The 18,946-nt window shown below is 48.2% G+C and overlaps 1 protein-coding gene across 3 annotated transcripts in view; it reads left to right on the top strand.

The window, feature by feature from the left end:
- The window catches only part of LOC142283673 (transient receptor potential cation channel subfamily V member 3-like), a 95,428-nt gene that overhangs the window by 69,441 nt on the left and 7,041 nt on the right, over positions 1 to 18,946 (top strand). For all 3 annotated transcript variants that reach the window (XM_075333142.1, XM_075333144.1, XM_075333143.1), the window contains 3 exons: positions 1,277 to 1,343; positions 3,524 to 3,795; positions 5,654 to 5,766. In XM_075333142.1, the coding sequence (XP_075189257.1) occupies positions 1,277 to 1,343; positions 3,524 to 3,795; positions 5,654 to 5,766 (452 nt within the window). The remainder of the gene's footprint in view (positions 1 to 1,276; positions 1,344 to 3,523; positions 3,796 to 5,653; positions 5,767 to 18,946) is intronic.

Raw genomic sequence — 18,946 nt, 5'->3', positions numbered from 1 at the left:
TCTTTCCAGGGCTTTGTCTTTCCAGGGCTGTGTCTTTCCAGGGCTGTCTCTTTGCACGGTTGTCTCTTTCCCCGTCTGTCTCTTTGCCCGGCTGTCTCTTACCAGGGCTTTCTCTTTGCCTGTTCCTTTCCAGGGCTGTCTCTTTCCCCTTCTGTCTCTTTCCCAGGCTGTCTCTTTGCCCGGCTGTCTCTTTGCAGGGCTGTCTCTTTCACCGTCTGTGTCTCTTTCCAGGTCTGTCTTTTTGCCCATCTGTCTCTTCCAGGTCTGTCTCTTTGCCTGGCTGTTTCTTTGCCCGTCTGTTTCTTTCCAGGGCTGTCTCTTTGCCCGTCTGTTTCTTTCCAGGGTTGTTTCTTTGCCCGTCTGTTTCTTTCCAGAGCTGTATCTTTGCCCGTCTGTCTCTTTCCAGGGCTGTCTCTTTACCCGGATGTCTCTTTGCCCGGCTGACTGTCTCTATCTCTCTCCCTGTCTGTCTGTCTTTTTCTGTATCTCACTCACACATAAGCTTCTTATACTAACAGTTTATTTTGTTCCTATAGCAAACAATGACAGTTGCTATTAATAGCCCGTATCTCCCAGCTCCATTCAGATTAATGGAGGCCTGATTTTTGAGAGTAACTGTAAAGCGCGGGGTTAATTTTAAATTTTTCCCGTCAAAACATAGTCTATGACATTCCCTGGGTCACATGGAATGTCTGTGTAAAATTTCATGTTTGTAAATGTGACGGTGCGGATTCCTTTAGCGGACATACACACATACACATACATACATACATACACTGAGCTTTATATATTAGATTGTGTTATATCTCCATGTGTGCTAGCTGTGTGATAGAGTTTTAATTTCTCCGTTTGTCTTTATCTGTGGGTTCAACAACTCCTGTCCTGGTCCTCCCCTGGGGTGGGGGAATAAGATCATGACTTGCCAGGAGCAGAGAAAGAAAGGCGGTTCAGATATCTTCAACATTAGAGGTATCTCTGGGATTAAGGACAGCTGGGGCCCCCCTTAGCCTGAGGGCCTGTCTAGGAGCCCCGGCTCCCAGTTATCCCATTAGACCCGTGACATATAAGCATTGAATTGCTAACTGATCAAAAGCAGCATGCATTACTAATATTTATTGCATTACTATGGCTAACTATGGTACTGTGCCCTGACATTTACAATGCCTACTGACTGCAGAGCACCAGAAAGAAAAAAACATACTGCAGGCCACTCTTCTGATGATAAATATGTATAATTATAAATGTACTTAAGAAACAACATGTATTTATTTCTTAGGTCATCTTGCATGATGTCTTGAAGTTTTTATTAGTGTATATTCTCTTTCTATTTGGATTTGGTGTAGGTAAGCAGCTCCATGTCTTTTCTTTTTATAATCTTATTAGTCCTTGACACGGAAGTTGAACAGCTATAGATGTATCATTGCTTATCTTTCATTTTGGCTCAACAAATCCCAAGGAGTGTGATAATCTGTTTTATGCCTAGCACACAAGGTGAGTAATACGGAGCGAGTGGAAAGCGATAAAAAAATCTCATTCCACACGGACCAATATTACTCTATGTGCCAGCACCCATGAGCGATTATTTTCTCAGCCCTAATCGGACCGAGAAAACAGTTGCAGCATTATGCGGGTGCAATGTGAGCTTGTTTCACTTGCACCCATTGAAGTCTATGGGGAGAGAGAAACATCGCATTGCTCTCGCGTTACACTGATGTAACGCAAGAGCAGTGCGATTCTCGCATCAGTCGGCAACGGAGAAGATAGGGAGATAAATCCCTCCCTCTCCTACGCAGCTCCGGCCTTCCCCCTGCAGCTGTGGTCTGATCGCACGATTCGACCACAGTCGCATGAACATTGCATGATACTCGGCTCCCGCTGTGCTGCGAGCGAGAGCTGAGTGTCATGCGAGGACTCGCACAATTCTCCGTACAGCCTATAAGAAAACTTGTATACAGTTTGATCCTTCAGTCGTATATAATTTAAAGGGAACCTTTCAACATAAAAATGCAGTGGAATCTTAATAGATTGATATATAGTGTTGTGTCTGAAAAAATGTAGTATAACCTGTGTTTTACTCATTTAGGCCCCCTTCACATGTCCATATTTCTGGTTCATGTACTGGAGACATGTTCACACGCATACTAAAGTCAATAGAGATCTTCACACCTCCATGTTGTCCCACGGACCGTGTCACTGTGGACCATCCATGTTTCCGTGTGCTCCACACAGAGATATGTCCATTTTTTGCTGGCAGCATGGGTCAGATACGGACAGCACACGGATGGCATCCGTGTGACACGTATCTGAAAAAACTGGATGATGCTAAAATGAATGGTTTTCTTGGTGTAAAAGATGTGGAAAGCTTACAAAATGATAAATTATAGACCAATAGATAAATACATAGCTATAGAGAGAGCTAGATAGCTTAAACAGTTATTTAGCACAGTTAATTAATAAATATACAAAAAAAAGTATGTGGGGCTCCCTCTAATTTTTATAACCAGCACAGGTACAGCAGCAGCTGCGGGTGTCAACCTTCAGCTGCCCCTTGGCTGGTTTTGAAAAATAGAGGGGATCCCAAGCTGTTTTTTCTTTTAATTATCTGAAAAACTAATTAAAGAAAAGGGTAGGGTTCCCCCATTTTTTAAAACCAGCCAAGGGACAGCAGACAACTGGGGGAAGATATTAGTAGGGTGGGAAAGGCCATGGTTACTTGCAGAGAGAGCTAGATTATTCAGGCTGCAGAGTTAACATAAGTGCAGGGCTAGAGGCTGCAGCCTGTAGCCGTGGGCTTCATCTGTGCTGGGTATCATAATACGGGGGGACCCTATGCCAAATGTCTTATTTATTTTTGTACCACAATACTGACCTGCAGACAGCGCCTGTGATTGGTTGCAGTCTGACACTGTCACAAAGGCTAGGGGACGTGTCTGCAACCAATCACAGACGCCAGGCCCGCCAGTGGGCGGGGAAAGCAGTGCATATGTAAGAGTCTAATGAGCAGCCCAGGAAGTGAATGAGAGGCTGAGGGAGCAGTGTACAGCCGTGATGGAGCCTCGGTAAATTGAAGCACTCGCTTCCTACTTATTTTCATTTTTCCTATTTTTTTAACTTCTTTTTATTAGATTTTAAAATACTATGACAAGTACTTTAAATACAATATTGATCCAACATTCCCAACCGCCCTCCCACCTCCCCTCCTTTATTTTTTTTAATTTCTCGAGTGCCGGATCCGGATCAACACCCGGGTATCTTTGAAACCGTGCGGATCTTGACTTTTACAGTCTGAGTCCACCGATCACTAGTTACAAGCATTGTTTATTGTGTTGTAACAATAAAAAGAAGCATTGTGATTTTGTTGAAAATGTATGTAAAAACAAAATATGTATGCGTGTGCGAATTTACATATACATATATAAAATAAATACCGTAATATATTTTTTCCTCTATAAATAGATATAGATAATCTGTCAGTAGGTGATATACACGAAATGTAAAACTTGATTTTGCTTTATTTCCCCAGCTCTTGCCTCACTAATTGAGCAATGCTCTGAAGGAAACGTGTGCAGCTCCTATACCAGTTTTGAAACCGCGACTGTGGAACTGTTCAGGCTTACCATCGGGCTGGGAGATTTGGATTTGCAACAGGATTCAAAACATCCAACTCTGTTTCTCCTTCTCCTGATAGTTTATGTCATCTTAACATTTGTGCTTCTCCTTAATATGTTAATTGCATTAATGAGTGAAACTGTTGATGCCATTTCTAAGGAAAGTGAACACATTTGGAGGCTTCAGGTGTGTGTATATAGCATATTTCTCTTTTATTTATTCAAATATTCAAAGCTATAGTGCTACAAAATTATCACATAGGATCAGGTTGAGTGCATAGTTATTAAACCTGTAGATAAGTTATTTCTTAAATAAAGTGGACCTGTCACCATGATTTCATCACCTACTCTGATAGCCGTGCATCAGGGACCCTGATTACAGCCATGCATCCCTTACTGGGCTGCTTAGTCTACTTTCGCACTTGCGTTGAACGGCATCCGTTGCATTGCGTTGTGTGACGGATGCAACGGAAGCATTGCATATAGTGGCACAACGGATGCAACGGATCGTACAAAATAACGCAACCCGTTATAGTTTTATTTTTTCTTGACTTTACACATCTGGGCATGCGCAGTTGTGTAGAGACGGTTGCGTTAACGGAATCTGTCAAATGACGGATTCTAACGGAATCTGCCACTATAGGCGTCCATTATAAAAACAACGGACACCGACGGAATCCTGAAGTTGCGTTTTTTTGACACTCCGCCAAGCGCAGAAAAACGCTACATGCAGCGTTCCATCCGCCAGGCGGATGCAACGCAGCGTCGGCTGACGGATGCAAAGCAAGGCCATCCGTTGATATCTGTAGCTAATAGAAGTCTATGAGGAATAAAACGGTTTCCTGCAACGGTTACCGTAATTCCTCAAGGCGGCGGATAGCAATGGATGCCATTCAACGCAAGTGTGAAAGCAGCCTAAAGGCCCCGTCACACACAGAGATAAATCTTTGGCAGATCTGTGGTTGTAGTGAAATCATGGACATATTGTTCCATTTGTACACAGCCACAAACCTGGCTCTGATTGTCCACAATTTCACTGCAACCACAGATCTACCACAGATCTACCACAGATCTACCACAGATCTACCACAGATCTACCACAGATCTACCACAGATCTACCACAGATCTACCACAGATCTACCACAGATCTACCACAGATCTGCCACAGATTTATCTCTGTGTGTGACAGGGCCTTTAGTGTGGTTTTGATAAAATCACAGATTAATTGGGGTGATTTTATCACTGTTGGACTAATAAACCTGCTGCTGTGTAGTCCACATTCATGAGCCTGGTATAGCCCCGCCAACATCAATGATTGTCCACTTTCTGAGGATGGGGAGCTGAGTGGTTTCTCTTGTTAATTTGTGAATGGTAGATCCTGTGTTATCTACGTTCCTATATAGAAAATTCAACAAGATGTTAATAGACATGCAAATGAAGAAAAAAAAATGAAAATAGATTTCTAAAACTCTCGATTTATACACACAGAAATACAGATCCTGGCCTGCTATCTGATCCACGCTGTGCAGTAGTTATCTAGGTGGGTCCCCGCCGGCTCTCCCCACCTGCTGGCAGTGACTGACAACTTTCTGCCTATACGCACACATAGGCAGAGACCTGGCAATCACTGTCAGCGGGCCGGGAGAAGCCGCCGGGGACAACTAGTACACAGCGCCAGTTCCTGGCAGCTAATAAAAATGTGATTTTCTCAAACGCCGCCGCTGTGATCATACAGCCAGGGGCTGATACATGGTGCTCACGGTTTGGGCAGTAACAACTGACAGGTCCCCAAAGTAAATCAGGATGTGATGTGATCAGGATGTGATGTTCTGGAGATAACATACTTTCAGCCTCACTAATTGCTTCATTATTTGTCTCACAATCTATGATCGTTTTGGCTGTGCGAGTCTTATCCCCTTGAAAGAAGTATGATCCCTGCCAAATCTGAGCCTGAGGATGGATGCTTGAGAGGGACAGTTGCAGCACATTCATAGTCATTGCAACATATAATCAATATTTTCAGCCAATTTTTTTTTTCTTTCAGAGAGCAAGAACTATATTGGAACTCGAAAAGAGGATGACCATTTATTTTAAAGATATCTTTAAGATCGGTGAAAAGTGCAAATTCTCTGAAAATGACATCAGGTTATGTTTAAGGTAATACAGAGAAATAGAAATCTAATTTTAAAGATCAGATTATCTGTCACGGCTGTATAAAAATGACAAAAAAATAATTTTGGAGCATGTTTGATTAATTTATTATTTTTGTGTCATTCTTCTGATATATTGATCAGAACTGTATAAATAAATGGGCTTTACTAGTTGAGGTGGGGGTTACACAATTTGACATTGTCCAATCAGTGCTGAGTTTGACATTTGCTGTAAATTTGACAAGCGGAATATTAACACCTAGCTGTCAATGTATTCAGAACTTTCCATATTTTACACTTCTATTTTTAAAAGCTTCACCCCTGGCCTAAAATAGTTCTGCACAGTACTGTATACAAGTGTGTGTATATGGATATATATTTACAGTATATCATAAAAGTGAGTACACCCCTCACATTTTTGTAAATATTTTATCTTTTCATGGGACAATACTGAAGATCTGACCCTGAGATACAATGTACAGTGGTCAGTGTATAGCTTGTATAACTGTGCATTTGACACACTTGGAAGAAAAAGAAATGGATTGCACATCCAAAATCATACATTGATCTAGTTACATACTAGAACGAGGTTCTTAGTTGTACATTCTGATCAGACTGTAAGAAGCCCACTGCCACGTCACAGCGAACCTCTGAGTGGGTCCCTAATATAAGCTTAATCAGAGCCATGGGGGCTCTGCCTTGCAGCATGGGTGTTGTGAGGCATCAGGTCACCTGCCCTACTGGTGCATTATCGCTGCTGCGGTGGGTGATGCACAGCGCCGCACTTTAAGGCTTAGATTAGGGATCCACTCAGAGGTTCGCCATGACTTGGCGTGGGCTTCATACAGTCTGAGCAGAATGTATAACTAAGAACCTCGTTGTAGTATTTAATTTTTGAGTAGCGGCTCTATATCAATGTAAGATCTTGAGATTTGCGATTCATGTCTTTTTCTTCCTCGTGTGTCATAACTGTAAATTTGGTGCCCTCTAAAGAACTCAACACACCGCCATTACTGTTTAAACCGCTAGCAATTAAAGTGAGTATGTCCCTAAGGCTGCTTTCACACATCCGGTTTTTGCAGTCAGGCACAATACGGTGAAATGTGAATAAAATGGATCCAGCACCAGATCAGTTTTATTCCTCATTGACTTGTATTAGCGCCGGATTGTGCCGGATGGCCTTGCGTTGCATGCAGCGTCTGCCGGATTCGGCGAAATTTCTTTGTCCGGCTGCTGGAAAGGAAACAGCATGCAACGTTTTTGGTCTCCGGCAAAAACCGGACCACGCCGGATCCGGCATGTTGTATAATGGAAGCCTATGGGCGCCAGATCCGTCGTCATCCGGCATATGACGGAATCCAACAACGGATCAGTTTTTTTGAACTGAGTATGCTCAGTATCACAAGGGATCCGTCAAAAAACAGAAGGAACGCATGGAAAAAACTGATGAGACGGATCCATTTTTTCGCCGGATCCATTGCATCAGTTTTTTGCCGGATCGTGCCTAACGGCGAAAAACGGATGTGTGAAAACAGCCTAAGTGAAAATAGCCAAATTGTGCCCATTTAGCCATTTTCCTTCCCTGATGTCATGTGAGTCATTAGTGTTACAAGGTCTCAGGTGTGAATGGGGAGCAAGTATGTTATATTTGGTGTTATCACTCACACACTCTCTCTTATAATGGTCAGTAGAAGATCAACATGGAACCTCATGGCAAATAATTCTCTGAGGATCTGAAAAAAAGAATTGTTGTTCTATATAAAGATATCCTAGGCTATAAGAATGTACATAAGATGTCTTAGGCTATAAGAATGCCAGCACCATGAAACTGAGCTGCAGCACGGTGGCCAAGACCATACAGCGGTTTAACAAGACCGATTCCACTCAGTACAGGCCTCATCATAGTTGACCAAACATGGCGAGTACACATGCTCAGCATCATAGCCGAATGTTGTCTTTCTTTGTCGCTCCTTATTGGGAGACCCAGACAATTGGGTGTATAGCTATGCCTCCGGAGGCCACACAAAGTATTACACTAAAAGTGTAAAGCCCCTCCCCTTCAGCCTATACACCCCCCGTGCTGCCACGGGCTCATCAGTTTTTATGCTTTGTGCGAAGGAGGTCAGACATGCACGCATAGCTCCACAGCTTAGTCAGCAGCAGCTGCTGACTATGTCGGATGGAAGAAAAGAGGGCCCATAACAGGGCCCCCAGGATGCTCCCTTCTCACCCCACTCTTGTCGGCGGTGTTGTTAAGGTTGAGGTATCCATTGCGGGTACGGAGGCTGGAGCCCACATGCTGCTTTCCTTCCCCATCCCTCAATTAGGGCTCTGGGTGAAGTGGGATCCTTTCGGTCTCCAGGCACAGGAGACCGTGCTCCATCCACAGCTCCTGAGGACCATGCTGGATAGGAGCCGAGTATCGTTCAGGGACATGGCCCTGCTACTTTGAGGTACTCTATGTCCCCGTGGGGACCGCGCACAGCAACACTCCAGCATTGCTGGGTGTGCTAGTGCACCGGGGACAGCAGCGCTGACTGCGTTTGTGCCATTACACACTTCAGCGTCGCTGAGTGTGTTCGTGTAGGGGGACTGCCGCGCTGACCGCCGCTGCCATGGTTATCACTGCGGCGCGGCTGGGACTGTTAGTGCGCCGGGGACTTCCGCGCCGACCGCGCTTATACGGCGGCCGCGCTTATAATCGAGTCCCCGGCTTTTGCGGCCTAGTCTCGTTTTCTTCCCGCCCCCAGCCCTGCCAATCAGGGGAAGGGCGGGACGCTGTACAGGACGGCAGCACTGAGGGCTGGAGCATGCTTTGCATACTCCACCCCCCTCACTCTGCACAGTGGGGCACCAGTTCCCGCACTTTTCTGGGTCACGCCCACGGCTCCCTCCTCTCCTCAGGACGCCGGCAGCCATTCCTCTCAGCTCTGCTAACGCTGGAGAGGAGAGACAAGCTCAGGGAGACCCAGGCAGGATTTCTTGTGCCCACACAACCGCTTTGCGCAGGCGGTAAGCAGCACCTGTGGTGCTGGCCCCACTAGTGCAGAAGTGTACTTATAGATTATATGATTATAGACTATACTTTACACTGTATGGTGCACTGTTGATTTTTGTCTATATACCCTCCTGTATTGCTCAGAGGAGACAACAGCATGTCGTCCACAAATAGCAAGGGTGCCAAAGCACAGACTTACTGTACTGCCTGTGCAGCATGTACGGCTATACTGCCGGCAGGTTCCACTGACCCTCATTGTGTGCAATGCTCGGCCCCTGTGGCACTTTCTCAGCCGGAGCCTCTGCTAAGGGTGGCCCAGGGAGAACCACCTGTTAACACTGTCCAGGTGACAGGGACGGAGTTTGCAGTTTTTACTGAAAGACTTTCTGAGACTATGGCTAAGATATTAGAAGCCTTGCAGTCCAGGCCGGCATCTCAAGCCAGGGGCACTGTGGAATCATTGCCCCCTGGTCCCCCTCAGTTGGAACAGCAATGTCCTCCCGGGGTGTCTCATGGATCCCAGGGTGAGGTCTCTGACACGGACCGCAGCCCCAGACCGATTAAGCGAGCTCGCTATGATATCCCCTCGACATCATCACAATGTTCAGGGTCTCAGCGAGAGGACTCTCTGTATGATGAAGCGGAGGTAGCTGATCAGGATTCTGATCCTGAAGCCGCTCTCAACCTTGATACTCCTGATGGGGACGCCATAGTGAATGATCTTATTGCGTCCATCAATGAAATGTTGGATATTTCTCCCTCAGCTCCTCCAGTGGAGGAGTCAGCCTCTCAGCAGGAGAAATTCCGTTTCAGGTTTCCCAAGCGTACAAAGAGTATGTTTCTGGACCACTCTGACTTCAGAGAGGCAGTCCAGAAACACCGAGCTTGTCCAGATAAGCGTTTTTCCAAGCGCCTTAAGGATACACGTTACCCTTTCCCCCCTGACGTGGTCAAGGGCTGGACTCAGTGTCCCAAGGTGGATCCTCCAATCTCCAGACTTGCGGCTAGATCCATAGTTGCAGTGGAAGATGGAGCTTCACTCAAGGATGCCACTGACAGACAGATGGAGCTCTGGTTGAAATCCATCTATGAAGCTATCGGCGCGTCTTTTGCTCCAGCATTCGCAGCCGTATGGGCACTCCAAGCTATCTCAGCTGGTCAGGCGCAAATTGACGCACTCACACGTACGTCTGCGCCGCAGGTGGCGTCCATAACCTCTCAAACGTCGGCATTTGCGTCCTACGCTATTAATGCTGTCCTGGACTCTGCGAGCCGTACGGCGGTTGCAGCCGACAATTCGGTGGCAATACGCAGGGCCTTGTGGCTGCGGGAATGGAAGGCAGATTCGGCTTCCAAAAAGTGCTTAACTGGATTGCCATTTTCTGGCGACCGTTTGTTTGGTGAGAGATTGGATGAAATCATCAAACAATCCAAGGGAAAGGAAACATCCTTACCCCAGGCCAAACCAAAAACACCCCAACAGAGGAGGGGACAGTCGAGGTTTCGGTCCTTTCGGGGTGCGGGCAGGTCCCAATTCTCCTCGTCCAAAAGGCCGCAGAAGGATCAGAGGAACTCCGACGCATGGCGGTCTAAATCACACCCTAAAAAGACCGCCGGAGGTGCCGCTACTAAGGCGGCTTCCTCATGACTTACGGCCTCCTCACACCGCATCCTCGGTCGGTGGCAGGCTCTCCCGCTTTTGCGACACCTGGCTGCCACAAGTAAAAGACCGTTGGGTGAGAGACATTTTGTCTCACGGTTACAGGATAGAGTTCAGCTCTCGTCCTCCGACTCGATTCTTCAGAACATCTCCGCCTCCCGAGCGAGCCGAGGCTCTTCTGCAGGCGGTGGGCATTCTGAAGGCAGAAGGAGTGGTGGTCCCGGTTCCTCTTCAGCAACAGGGTCACGGTTTCTACTCCAACCTGTTTGTGGTTCCAAAGAAGGACGGGTCCTTCCGTCCTGTTTTGGACCTAAAACTGCTCAACAAACACGTAAGGACCAGGCGGTTCCGGATGGAATCCCTCCGCTCCGTCATCGCCTCAATGTCCCAAGGAGATTTCCTAGCATCGATCGATATCAAGGATGCTTATCTCCACGTACCAATTGCTCCAGAGCATCAGCGCTTCTTGCGCTTCGCCATAGGAGACGAACACCTTCAGTTCGCGGCACTGCCGTTCGGCCTGGCGACAGCCCCAAGGGTTTTCACCAAGGTCATGGCTACAGTAGTTGCGGTCCTCCACTCTCAGGGTCACTCAGTGATACCTTACTTAGACGATCTGCTGGTCAAGGCACCCTCTCAAGAGGCATGCCAACACAGCCTCAACGTTACTCTGGAGATTCTCCAGAGTTTCGGGTGGATCATCAATTTTCCAAAGTCAAATCTGACACCGGTCCAATCGCTGACATATCTTGGCATGGAGTTTCATACTCTTCCAGCGATAGTGAAGCTTCCGCTGGACAAACAGCGTTCACTACAGACAGGGGTGCAATCTCTCCTTCAAGGTCGGTCACACCCCTTGAGGCGCCTCATGCACTTCCTGGGGAAGATGGTGGCAGCAATGGAAGCAGTCCCTTTCGCGCAGTTTCACCTGCGTCCACTTCAATGGGACATCCTACGCAAGTGGGACAGGATGCCGACGTCCCTAGACAGGAACGTCTCCCTCTCTCAGGCAACCAAAGCTTCCCTTCGGTGGTGGCTTCTTCCCACCTCATTATCGAAGGGGAAATCCTTCCTACCCCCATCCTGGGCGGTGGTCACGACGGACGCGAGTCTGTCAGGGTGGGGAGCAGTTTTTCTCCACCACAGGGCTCAGGGTACGTGGACTCAGCAAGAGTCCTCACTTCAGATCAATGTTCTGGAGATCAGGGCAGTGTATCTTGCCCTAAAAGCGTTCCAGCAGTGGCTGGAAGGCAAGCAGATCCGAATTCAGTCGGACAACTCCACAGCGGTGGCTTACATCAACCACCAAGGTGGGACACGCAGTCGGCAAGCCTTCCAGGAAGTCCGGCGGATTCTGCTGTGGGTGGAAGCCACAGCATCCACCATATCCGCAGTTCACATCCCGGGCGTAGAAAACTGGGAAGCAGACTTTCTCAGTCGCCAGGGCATGGACGCAGGGGAATGGTCCCTTCACCCGGACGTGTTTCAGATCTGTTGCCGCTGGGGGATGCCGGACGTCGACCTAATGGCGTCACGGTACAACAACAAGGTCCCAACATTCATGGCTCGATCTCAAGATCACAGAGCTCTGGCGGCAGACGCCTTAGTTCAGGATTGGTCACAGTTTCGGCTTCCTTATGTGTTTCCTCCTCTGGCACTGTTGCCCAGAGTGTTACGCAAGATAAGGGCCGACTGCCGCCGCGTCATCCTCGTCGCTCCAGACTGGCCGAGGAGGTCGTGGTACCCGGATCTGTGGCATCTCACGGTCGGCCAACCGTGGGCACTGCCAGACCGACCAGATTTGCTGTCTCAAGGGCCGTTTTTCCATCTGAATTCTGCGGCCCTCAACCTGACTGTGTGGCCATTGAGTCCTGGATCCTAGCGTCTTCAGGATTATCTCAAGAGGTCATTGCCACTATGAGACAGGCTAGGAAACCAACGTCCGCCAAGATCTACCACAGGACGTGGAAAATATTCCTGTCGTGGTGCTCTGCTCAGGGGTTTTCTCCCTGGCCATTTGCCTTGCCCACTTTTCTGTCCTTTCATCTCAATCAGGACATCTCCTTACCAGGGCCGTGGGAGCGTCCTGGGCCTTGCGACACCAGGCTACGGCTCAGCAGGTGTGTCAGGCAGCTACCTGGTCGAGCCTGCACACTTTCACGAAACACTATCAGGTGCAAACCTATGCTTCGGCAGATGCCAGCCTAGGTAGGCGAGTCCTTCAGGCGGCAGTTGCCCACCTGTAGGACGGAGCCGTTACGGCTCTATTATGAGGTATTATTTACCCACCCAGGGACTGCTTTTGGACGTCCCAATTGTCTGGGTCTCCCAATAAGGAGCGACAAAGAAGAAGGGAATTTTGTTTACTTACCGTAAATTCCTTTTCTTCTAGCTCCAATTGGGAGACCCTGCACCGCCCCTGTTTTTGTATACACATGTTGTTCATGTTAAATGGTTTCAGTTCTCCGATATTCCTTCGGATTGAATTTACTTTAAACCAGTTTATAATTTTTTCCTCCTTCGGGCTTTTGCACCAAAACTGATGAGCCCGTGGCAGCACGGGGGGTGTATAGGCTGAAGGGGAGGGGCTTTACACTTTTAGTGTAATACTTTGTGTGGCCTCCGGAGGAATAGCTATACACCCAATTGTCTGGGTCTACCAACTGGAGCTAGAAGAAAAGGAATTTACGGTAAGTAAACAAAATTCCCTTCTTTCAAAATAGACATATGAGTGCTGTCAGCATTGCTGCAGAGGACAAAGGGGGGGTGGGGTCAGCCTATCAGTGCTCAGACCATACGCAGCACACTACATCAAATTGGTCTGCATGGCTGTCATCCCAGAAGGAGGCCTCTTCAAAAGGTGATGCACAAAAAAGCCCACAAACAGTTTGCTGAAGACAAGCGGACTAAGGACATAGATTACTGGAACTATGACTTGGGGTCTGATGAGACCAAGATAAACTTATTTTGTTCAGATGGTGTCAAGCGTGTATGGTGACAACCTGGTGATGAGTACAAAGACAAGTGTGTCTTGCCTACAGTCAAGCATGGTGGTGGGAGTGTCATGGTTTGGGGCTGCAAAAGTGCTGCCGGCTGTGGAGAGTTACAGATTATTGAGAGAACCATGAATGCCAGCTTGTACTGTGACATACTGAAGCAGAGCATGATCACCTCCCTTCGGAAACTGGGCTGTAGGGCAGCATTCCAATATAATGACCTCAACCACACTTTCAAGATGACCACTGCCTTGCTAAATAAACTGAGGGTAAAGGTGCTGGATTGCCCAAGCATATCTACAGACCTAAACCCTTTCAAGCATCTATGGGGCATCCTCAAATGGAAGGTGGAGGATCGCAAGGTTTCACCAGCTCTGTGATGTCATCATGGAAGGGGGAAGAGAACTCCATGCCCAAGAGAGTTAAGGTTGTGCTTGAAAATAATGATGGCTACACAAAATATTGGCTTTCACTTAAAGGTCTTCTCACTTTTGTTGCCAGCGATTTAGACATTAATGGATGCGTGTTGAGTTATTTAGAGGGCACCAAATTTCTTACACAAACTACACACTAACTACTATATATTGTACCAAAGTGCCAGATCTATAGTGTTGCCCCATGAAAAGAGCTGAAACAACAAGCGCATCTCAATAAATTAGAATATAATTAAAAAGTTCATTTATTTCAGTAATTCAATTCAAAAATGGAAACACATATATTATATAGAGTCATTACACACAGAGCGATCTATTTCAAGTGTTTATTTCTGTTAATGTTGATGATTATGGCTTACAGCCAATGAAAACCCAAAAGACAATATCTCAGAAAATTAGAATAATTTCCACAAAACACGTTTAAAGGTTTCCTAAGCATTTTAAATGGTCCCTTAATCTGGTTCAGTAGGCTACACAATCATGGGGAAGACTGCTGACTTGACAGATGTCCAGAAGGTAGTCATTGACACATTCCACAAGGAGGGTAAGCCCCAAAAGGTCATTGATAAAGAAGCTGGCTGTTCACAGAGTGCTGTATGCAAGCATATTAATAGAAAGTTGAGTGGAAGAAAAAAGTGTGGTAGAAAAAGGTGCACAAGCAACCGGGATAACCACAGCATTGATAGGATTGTTAAGAAAAGGCAATTTAAAAATTTGGGGGAGATACGTCGCATTTTTTCATCCAGTATTGTTGTCAGAACTTTCTGACATTTGACTTCCCAGCAAAGTCTATGAGAAGTCAGATTTGCTATGCACACGTTGCAGTTTGTCAGCGATTTTTTTTTTTACAAAAGTTTGTGACAAAAAGAAGCAGCATGTTCATTCTTTCTTGCGTTTTTGTCAACATTTGTCATGAAAACGCAAGGAAAAACGCATGCTATCAAATTGGTGCGGCTTTGATGCGTTTGATGCTTTTTTGATGCGTTTTTGGCACCAAAAACGCACCTACATTACAAGTGTTTTTTTTTTTTTACATTTCCAGGCTCTCTGACAAGGTGCAGTTTTGGTTGCAGTTTGTGTGCAGAAAAAAGAGAATTTTGTTTACTTACCGTAAATTATTTTTCTTATAGTTCCGTAATGGGAGACCCAGACCATGGGTGTATAGCTTCTGCCTCCGGAGGACACACAAAGTACTACACTAAAAAGTGTAGCTCCTCCCTCCGAGCATATACACCCCCTGGATAACCAAATATAGCCAGTTTAGTGCAAAAGCTGAAGGAGAATAGCCACCCACAAGTAGATATAGAGCAAAACAACCGGAACAACCGGAGCCTCTGTCTACAACAACAGCCGGTGATAACACGTGGAACAAGAAACTGCCAACAGGCAACAGGGAGGGTGCTGGGTCTCCCATTACGGAACTATAAGAAAAAGAATTTACGGTAAGTAAACAAAATTCTCTTTTTCTTCATTGTTCCTATGGGAGACCCAGACCATGGGACGTCTCAAAGCAGTCCATGGGTGGGAAATAAACAGAAACTGAGAAGTAGGCGAAACCTAACTTCACAAATGGGCGACAGCCGCCTGAAGGATGCGTCTGCCCAAGCTCGCATCTGCCGAAGCATGAGCATGCACTTGGTAGTGCTTCGAAAAGGTGTGCAGACTAGACCAAGTGGCCGCCTGACAGACCTGCTGAGCCGTAGCCTGGTGCCTAAAAGCCCAAGAGGCACTGACAGCTCTGGTCGAGTGTGCCTTGATCCCCGGCGGGGGAGGCACTTGAGTACACTGGTAGGCATCAGAAATGGCCGACCTAATCCAACGAGCCAGAGTCGGTTTAGAAGCCGAGAGGCCCTTACGCCGACCTGTGGTCAGCACAAAAAGAGAGGTGCACCGCCTAAGAACAGCGGTGCGAGACACCTACATCCGCAGCGCCCGCACCAGATCTAAAGTATGCAACGCTTTTTCAAAGCGATGAACAGGAGCCGGACAAAAGGAAGGCAATGAAATGTCCTGGTTAAGGTGGAAAGGAGATACCACCTTAGGGAGAAAGTCCTGAGTCGGACGGAGAACCACCTTGTCTTGATGAAAAACCAAAAAAGGTGACTCCGAAGAGAGCGCAGCCAAATCAGAGACTCTCCTGAGGGAAGTTATGGCCACTAGAAAGACCACTTTCTGTGAAAGACGAGACAAAGAGACCTGCCTAAGGGGCTCAAAGGGGGGTTTCTGCAAGGCCGTGAGGACCAGATTAAGGTCCCAGGGATCCAAGGGCCGCCGGTAAGGCGGGGGATAGCCCTAGCTGCAGACCGGACTGTAGAAAGGACAGGAGGGTCGGCAAGGAAAAAGGCCAAGGAGCATGGCCGGAAGAGCGACACCAGGACAGGAAAATTCTCCAGGTCCTGTGATAGATTTTGGCCGAGGAAGACTTCCGAGCCCGAGTCATAGTTGAGATGACTTCAGGAGGAATACCAGAAGTCGTTAAGATCCAGGACTCAAGAGCCACGCCGTCAATCTGAGAGCCGCAGAATTCTGGCGGAAAAACGGACCTTGTGAGAGAAGGTCTGGACGGTCCGGGAGATGCCACGGCACCTCTACGGACAGATGGAGCAGGTCTGGGTACCAAGCTCGCCTGGGCCAGTCTGGAGCAATGAGGATGACCCGACGGCCCTCCATTCTGATCTTGCGCAGGACTCTGGGCAAGAGAGCTAGAGGGGGAAACACGTAGGACAGACGAAACTGGGACCAGTCTTGAACCAGAGCGTCCGCTGCAAAGGCCTGAGGATCGTGGGAGCGAGCCACGTAAACTGGGACCTTGTTGTTGTGCCGGGATGCCATTAGGTCCACGTCCGGAGCGCCCCACTTGCGGCAGATTGACCGAAAAACTGCCGGATGCAGGGACCACTCGCCGCTGTCCACGGTTTGACGGCTGAGATAATCTGCCTCCCAGTTTTCTACGCCTGGGATGTGGACTGCGGATATGGTGGACTTGGAGTCCTCCGTCCACTGAAGGATGCGTTGAACCTCCAACATTGCCAGGCGGCTGCGAGTCCTGCCCTGGTGATTGATGTAGGCAACCGCTGTTGCGTTGTCTGACTGGACTCGGATGTGCTTGCCCGCCAACAGGTGGTGAAAGGCTACGTGTCAGGTTTCCAGGTTTTCCAGTTCTCTTTTGAATGAGCTTGCCCTCGGTTAACATGGAGTTTACTGTTCTGTTGCCCTACTTCCTGTCCAGCTGCTTAAAAGGCCGCCTCTAAGCCTAGTCCAGTGCCTGAGTATACTGCTTGCTGTGTGCTCCTGCTTTGCTGCTGCTAATCCTGTTTGCCTTTGGATCCTCCTAAAGACTACCGACCGACAGACACTGGATCTTACCCGGTTTCTCAAGCTGTGCCCGGATTCCGTCTGCCATCTTCGGTCAGCACTCTGCCCGGTTCTCTCTGGTTCGTAACCACTCTGGACATTCATTCCGTACGGACACTCCTGGACTTTTACCGCTTGCCCCTTGTGTCCCGGCTGCTGCGCATTTAGACCTTCCGGGGTGATTGCCGGACAGTCCCTGTATAGGGGTTCGCTCTGGTGGTCTCCCTGGGGAAGTCCGGTGCGTGGCCCCGGGAATTCCCTTCGCTCCGTTTCGGGAAGGTATTGTGTGTATTTGTACCGCTGTGTTTTCCGTTGTGTATCTACCGTGGTTACATATTATAAAATATCTTGTACCAAGAACTCGTCTCTGATTGTCATTGCCCTACGCTATCGAAATCCTCAGAACATATATAAGTATTACACTACGAGAGCTAGGAGCACAGCTCTGATTTCCAGCACATTGATCGAGAGAGCTGATTCGGACGGAGTCCAAGTGCCCTGTGCTCGGTGGTGGAGATATACTGCTCCCCAGCCGGATAGACTGGCATCCGTGGTGAGGATCACCCAGGACGGGGCCAGGAAGGAGCGTCCCTGAGACAGAGAGAGGGGCCGAAGCCACCACTGAAGAGAGCCCCTGGTTTGTGGCGACAGAGCCACCAACCTGTGCAAGGAAGAAGTCCGCTTGTCCCAACAGCGGAGAATGTCCAGCTGCAGAGGACGCAGATGGAACTGGGCAAAGGGAACCGCTTCCATTGACGCCACCATCTGACCCAGCACCTGCATTAGGTGCCTGATGGAATGACGGCGGGGCCTCAGCCGAGAGCGCACCGCTAGATGGAGGGACTGCTGTTTGACTAAGGGCAGCTTGACAAGGTCGTCCAGGTAAGGAATCACTGCCAACCCCTGGAGGTGCAGAACCGCAACCACTGCTGCCATGACCTTGGTGAATACTCGAGGCGCCGTGGCTAACCAGAAGGGGAGAGCCACGAATTGGAAGTGTTCCTCTCCGATTGCAAAACGTAGCCAACGCTGGTGTGAAACTGCAATTGGCACATGCAGATAGGCATCTCTGATATCGATGGATGCCAGGAAATCTCCTTGGGTCATTGAGGCAATGACTGATCGCAGAGACTCCATGCGAAAATGCCGCACCTGAACATGCTTGTTGAGAAGCTTGAGATCCAGGATGGGCCGGAAGGAACCGTCCTTTTTGGGCACTAGGAAGAGATTTGAGTAGAAACCTCTGAACCGTTCCCGGGCGGGAACCGGTACAATTACTCCGTTGGCCTGCAAGGATGCCACAGCCTGAGAGAAGGCGGCGGCCTTGGAGCAGGGGGGAGTTGACAGAAAAAATCTGTTTGGCGGGCTGGAAGAGAATTCTATCCTGTAGTCGTGGGAGATGATATCCCGCACCCACTGATCGGAGACGTGTTGAAACCACACGTCGCCAAAGTGGGAGAGCCTGCCACCGACCAAGGACGTTGCTGGCTCGGCCAGATAGTCAAGAGGAGGCTGCCTTGGTGGCAGCAGCTCCTGCGGACTTCTGAGGACGCGGCTTCGTGCGCCAGTTGGGCTTCTGGTCCTTGGCTGAGTTAGCGGACGAGGCCGAGGGCTTAGAGGATGACCAGTTAGAGGAACAAAACCTCGACTGGTTCCTGCCCTGGACAGGTTTCCTGGTTTTAGTCTGTGGCAAGGAAGTACTCTTCTCGCCAGTAGCTTCCTTAATAATCTCATCCAGTTGTTCA

Source organism: Anomaloglossus baeobatrachus, chromosome 2, assembly GCF_048569485.1.
Source record: "Anomaloglossus baeobatrachus isolate aAnoBae1 chromosome 2, aAnoBae1.hap1, whole genome shotgun sequence".
In the NCBI taxonomy this organism is placed as follows: Eukaryota; Metazoa; Chordata; class Amphibia; order Anura; family Aromobatidae; genus Anomaloglossus; species Anomaloglossus baeobatrachus.
Note: the sequence above shows the minus strand (reverse complement) of the source record. Positions and strands in the feature narration are given on the sequence as shown.